The sequence below is a fragment of the Poecilia formosa genome, unplaced genomic scaffold (genome assembly GCF_000485575.1).
Source record: "Poecilia formosa unplaced genomic scaffold, Poecilia_formosa-5.1.2 Scaffold845, whole genome shotgun sequence".
Lineage (NCBI taxonomy): Eukaryota > Metazoa > Chordata > Actinopteri > Cyprinodontiformes > Poeciliidae > Poecilia > Poecilia formosa.
In genome coordinates, this window is record NW_006800784.1 from 4,895 (window position 1) to 11,128 (window position 6,234).

Consider the following 6,234-nt stretch of genomic DNA (forward strand, 5'->3'; position numbering starts at 1 on the left):
CGTTTGTTTGTAATACCTTGTGTTGACGATTTTCCTGACATATGCTATGTTGTGGGGACCAATTGCTCTTCGTGGGGACCGGAGCCTGGTCCCCACGAGGGGAAACCCTGTTTTTGGGTCAGGGGTCAGAGTTAGGGCTAAGGTATGAATTGAGTTTTGGTTAGGGTTAGGGTTAGGTATGTGATGGTTAGGGTTAGGAAAAGGGTAAAGGGTTAGGGTTAGGTATGTGATGGTTAGGGTTAGGAAAAGGGTAAAGGTAAGGTTTAGGCTGTAGAAATGAGTAGAAATGAATGGAAGTCAATGGAAAGTCCCCACAAAGATAGCAAAACAAACGTGTGTGTGTGTGTGTGTGTGTGTGTGTGTATGTGTGTGTGTGTCAGAGGCTAAGTGAAACCAACAAGAGTTAGTTGAGCTGCAGCAAGGCGTTCAACCAGGCCGCTGCATGGTCGGACATTGCCTGCCCACAGAGTCAGCCGTTCCCCTCCTGGACTGGAAGCTGTTTATTGTTTATACCTCAGAGTTGCCAACTCTCTGTTATCCCTATTTCGATTTGATACAGTAGGGGCTTCCGCACTTCCCATATCTGTGCCTTCTGTCACTTTTGTCAGCAGTTAAAACTGTTTAATCCTTTGCTAACACGTAGTAACCTGTTTTTCCGAGCCGCCTTCAAACGCAACATGAACGCTGAGCCGCTCGCGCTGGGTTTGCACCTGTGGCAGTGAAGGAGACCTGCTGCTGCTGTGCTGAGCTGCTCAGGTTTGTGTTTGAATCATGGCAGCAAACCAGCAAAGCATTAAGAACTTTTCACAGTTTTTCCCCCAAACTAACCGACTGAGTTGAGTAAAGCTGTTGGATGCAGGTAATGTTAGCTAAGAGATGACTAGCTAATGCTAATACAGCACATTAAGCTTGTTAACAAGTAGCCTGTAGGCTACTGATGTTGTCTATGTTGAAAAGTGGGTAGTACTTGTTGCATTCACTTGAATAACCTTTAAGGAAAAAAAAGGTACATATAAGAGTAGTTTACTGCACTGTACCTTTTTCTTTTGCATTTGTAATATTATTGTAGATATGTAGATTCATTTTGCCCTCCCTCCCCCCAAAATAAGCAGATCCCCTCCGGCCTCCAGTTAAACTCGTCTGGAGCCGGGGCTGCATTTAACCTTAAATATCTGACCCAGATTATGACCTTGATGATCCACCATCCCTGGATCATCAAGGTCTGGTGGATCCATGGATGCAGAGAATGAAGCTGAGAATAATAATAGGGTTTAAAATTTTAACTGGTTCAAATCAGTTCATTTTCTTTTTCTATTTTTTTTTTCATTTGATTTATTTTTTCTATATGTTTTTTGTTGTTGAAAAATTTGAATTTTCTATGTAAAAAGTTTTCTGTCCAACAGTGATAGTATGCTCACACTGTCTGTTTATGGAGATGTTTTTGTTTTTTCTGGTTTCTAGGTTGTGAGAACAGACAGAAACTTTATGGTTCCTCTTTGTGTCTAAAGAGCCTCACAGTGAGAATTACCTCATTACCACAATCAGATATGAACTAAACTGTAATAAAAATAGAAGTAAGACCGTGTGAAGCAAGTGCAGTCAGACTGATCTCCACCATTAAAATGTATAATAAGTAAAGTCTATCTATGCTTTCTATGGGTCAAATTATGTGTCAAAATTTCCATTTTATCCACAATCAAGTGTCTAAATTCATAAAATGTGCCGTTTATTTAAACAAATCTCCTACTTAGCCCTGCAGTCCTCAGCCCATCTCTCGCACAAAGTGAACTCTTCCCTTCTTCCTCCTCCATGTAGCTCCTCCAGACTAGCAGCAGCAGCAGTCAGCAAACACTTGTTGGACCTGCATGTCTGCTGAGCTCATCATAGGAAATACTTCTCAGTCTAATGCTCCAAAGAACAACTGTAATTGGCATCAATGGACAGTGAGGGGAAGCATTGTTGACATGAGGTACTGAAGAGGAAGTGTTGGAACGAATAGCAACTTCTTAAAGAGACAGACATCAGTTTCAAGGTGCAACATGCACCTTTGATGCAAAATCTAACTTCTTTAAAGGTAATTTTTGATATGCACAGCATTTTCATATCAACTGAAAGAAACAGTGACTAGACTGTGCTATAAAATGGCACTGTGGGGGTTTAAGATCTTTAGCTGATGATTCCTTTGACATAAACTTACATGTTGAGTCAATTTCCATCAGGTCATCCTCAGTCATTGTTTAAGGATTAAATATCTTCCTGTGGTTCTTTAGTCTGAAGCTCAAGTGTATTTAAAAAAATAATAGAATGAATAAATGATCAGCAATAATTTACTCTTGAATACAGCTGCATTTAAAGGAGCTTAAAATATTTTATTTCCTCATTTCTAAGATCAGCATCAACACCAAACCAAGAATATTTGCGATGACGAAAGAGACAAGGTCCTATTCTTACTGAATGGAAAAATCACACGTATCATAAATATTCTTTGAAAATGAACTGTGTAAACTGATTGGCTATAAAGAGATGGAGCTTTTAAGGAAGCCACAAAACGAGACACACATCCACACACACACACACACACACACACACACACACACACACACACCCCCCCCACACACACACACACACACCAGCTTTAGCTCCTTTTTCAGTAATATCGTGGTTTTCAATGTTCCATGAGTCATTAGCTGCTTTAATCACATTATAATATCCCATTGTGTCACTTAGCAGCACTGAAGCTGCAAACACACCAGGCATGTCATTTGTTCATCACTGAGCTGAAAACCTGATGAAAGGAAGTTACTTGAAGGAGGTGTGAAAAAATATTTTTTGAAAAAATTTGAAGTTTAAGAATCAAAACCGAAGAGTTATTTAGCAAACTTTAAAGACAAAACTTTTAACAAAAACTAAGATTCACATCAATGCCTTTCTTTACAACATGCAATATTTGTTTAAAGTCGCAGTATTTTTATAACCACATTCAGAGTTTTGTTCATGAAACAGGTTGAAATGTCTGTTCAGTGGACAGGAAATAAAACCCACTAACTGCTGTGGTCAAAGCTGCTGCGGCTGCTCTGAAGTTTGTGTAAAAAGGGAAGGAAACACACAGCTATACTGAGAAGCATAAAACATGCTGGTGTCATTTATGTGTGACAGATGTAACGTCTTCATACTTATAGATAAAACAACGTAGAAACCTTTCTGATGAGCAGAAGGTCTGGATGTGAGGATGGAGAACGCTCTGCTCTGCATGCTGGGATTTTTCTGTAAGTTCATCACTGACTTCATGTTCAATGATCAAAATGTTTCTGTAAGATGGAATTAGAGTTTAACACAGTTTGATCTGTTTCTCTGTCATCTTGACAAGAAGCGATGTGTGTTTTCTATGATTAACTCTACATGTTGTCTTGGTGTTGTTATATAAATGCTTTTTTACATGAAGTCTTTTTGGTATTACATTTTTTATCTCTGACTTTATTTCTAAAACCAAATAATTTTTACCTGAAATGTCGCTAAAGTTAAAATATATTTGTTTTGAGTTTAATCATATCTGATCAGCTTCTGCTCTTCATTGCAGTTCTCAGTAATCTCATCTATGTAAATGCTGAAGGTGAGAATCAGTTTTTCTTGTTTGTTTTTCATTCAGTTTATGATAAATATATAATTAACCACCAACTTGTTATGCATTTTAAATTAAATATAATTACTTTTCAGTTTTATTTGAAAGCTAGTTAGACGAATTGAAAAACAGTGCATCGATTTGTGTTGAAATAAAGATCTTTATGTACAAAATATTAACAGTAGATGAATATTTTTCACTATTTGATCAACTCAACAGATCCGAGTGAATCAGGAAATAAATACAATAATCAGGAAAGAGACACGGAAACAAGTCAGTAACTTTCTGGTTTCAAGATCAAACTGTCTAATGTATTTAATGGCTGCCTCAGCATCTTACATTATCATATGAAGTTACCATGTTTATTAGATGTTTATGTGTTTAAAACTGAAGATTCACATGAGAGGAAACTTAAAGAGGAGAAAGGTTTGTGCTTTTCTGTAAAAGTTGAAATGTTTTCTCTCTTCAGCGCCATCTGCTGTCTGTGATGTGAAGGCAAAAAGTTGATGTGGACAAAGTTACTTCCCTTTTCTTTACGCTGACATTTATTAATCTCACTATCAGTCAGTCAGACTTTATAATTTCTTTGCAATTACAAGTCCTTTACATGTTCTCCCTGTGAATGTTGGGTTCTCTCCAGGTACTCTGGTTTCCTCCCACAGTCCAAAAACATGACTGTCAGGTTAATTGGTCTCTTTAAATTGTCTTTAGGTTTGAGTGTGTGTGTGTGTGTGTGTCTCTGTGTTGCCCTGTAATGGACTGGCGACCTGTTCAGAGTGATTCTGCCTCTCGGTACAGTTGACAGCTGGGCTCCAGCATCCCTGCTGACCCCAATGGGATAAGGGTGTAAGAAAATGGATGGATTCCTGGAAACAATCCATCCATTCAGGGATATAAATGTTCTGACATCACTTAAAGCACAAACCCTTCAAACCCACTGGCCTGGTCCTGCAGCATCAGCATCACTAACAGTGTTTAAATATAAGTTTGGTGAAATCTGTGAACAAATCAAACTTAAACACAAAGATTATTAATAGCAACACAACAATCAAACTATGAAGACGATTCTTTGGACTTTTTTAATTAAGACCTAAATTAACCATTTAATCTTTTATCTCTGTTGAAACCATTACATCAAATTTAATACCATTGACATTCTTGATATATGAATGCTAAGACTTTAGATATGTGGTCTGTGTTAAAATTCTAGCAGTAAAATGAAAAACCCTCTGATAAAGTGCAGGGATGTAGAAACGTCTGATCTGGTTGGTGGATCTTCCTCTAGGACCAAGTTTTCTCTCCAGTTCGTCCTGCAATGAAGGACTTAACAATATTTCTGTGTGTGTGAAGGTTTCAAAGCTGTCAGTCACAGGAAAAATAATTTTCTGCTGGAACTGATTTATTATTTTCAAGCTCAACACATTTTCCTCTTGTGATAAATGAAATAATCTGCAAGTGGAACTAATAGTTTTTCATCAGTAGTTCAGAATCGTTTTATTTGCTGAGAAGTTCCTTGTAAGGTTTTCTTGTCTTATTTCAAGTGTTCTTAGAGATTTGCACTAGAAACTAGATGAAAATATTTGATTAGATTTTATATTTTTGCAGTGTAGATTAAAAACCTGCAACATGCTGCAATTTTTTGTCCAACACTGAAAAATCAATTCTTGTATCTCCATCGTTTGTTGTTGTTCAGCTGTGAGGATCCTGGTTCAGCAACAGGAAGATGTGCAGGAAATCATGATTTCAGCTAAATAACTACTGTACACCCTGATGATGATTATCTGTATTTAATAGTGTAAATTTAATTAATTCCAGTTTCTCCAGACCACAGACAGACATTTGCAACTCCAATCATTTGATGATTTGGCAGATTATTATATTTTTTTAACTGATTCTTCGATCAGGTGATACAAAGGAAACAACTACACTGACCTCAGATACAAACTTCATGCAGCCCATTGGTATGAAATATACATTTTTATGTTTAAAGATGTTTGAATGAATATATTCGTTTTATTTCTGTATTATCTGTGATTACTTTTTGTCTTTCAAAATGAACTAAATTTCTGTTTCGTCATATTTACCCTTGGACACAATAAATGTTTATTTGACATGGCAGGAAAAGTTTTATATGTTACATTTCCAACCAGAGATTCTTTATGTGAACAGCTTCCATTAAACCCACTGTGACCTGGAAACCCGACTGGTCTGAGATATTCAGAGGAGAGACGGTCACTCTGAGATGTGAGATCAGAGGAGGAGCTGAGTGGACGTATGAATGGAGAATAAATGACCAAGACTATCCAGCATCCAGTGAATCCATATCAATAACAGCTGACAGTGGAAGATTCGGGTGCATAGGAACAAGAAACGATGAATCAACACAATGGAGTGATTTTAACTCATTACCTGTTTGTAAGTAATCTGTTATTGACATCAAGTGACTATTTTAAATGTTTCATCAAGTCTCATTTAATCAGCAACATTTTTCCTACCTAAAATTTTATATTGTTTTAATAATTTAAAGTTTCAGACAAAAACTAAAAATCAGCTTTTCCTGCTGCTTAAAATCATTTATTCATCAATTTGTTAGAGAAAAAATATCATTTTGTTAT

The 6,234-nt window shown here is 36.9% G+C and overlaps 1 protein-coding gene across 1 annotated transcript in view; it reads left to right on the forward strand.

Annotated features, from left to right (window-relative positions):
* The first annotated feature begins 5,007 nt into the window (after positions 1-5,007).
* LOC107834914 (uncharacterized) overlaps positions 5,008-6,234 on the forward strand; it is a 2,804-nt gene continuing 1,577 nt past the window's right edge. Inside the window, exons 1-2 of the mRNA XM_016666927.1 lie at positions 5,008-5,580; positions 5,789-6,034. Of these exons, the coding sequence (XP_016522413.1) occupies positions 5,568-5,580; positions 5,789-6,034 (259 nt within the window). The 5' untranslated portion in view covers positions 5,008-5,567. The remainder of the gene's footprint in view (positions 5,581-5,788; positions 6,035-6,234) is intronic.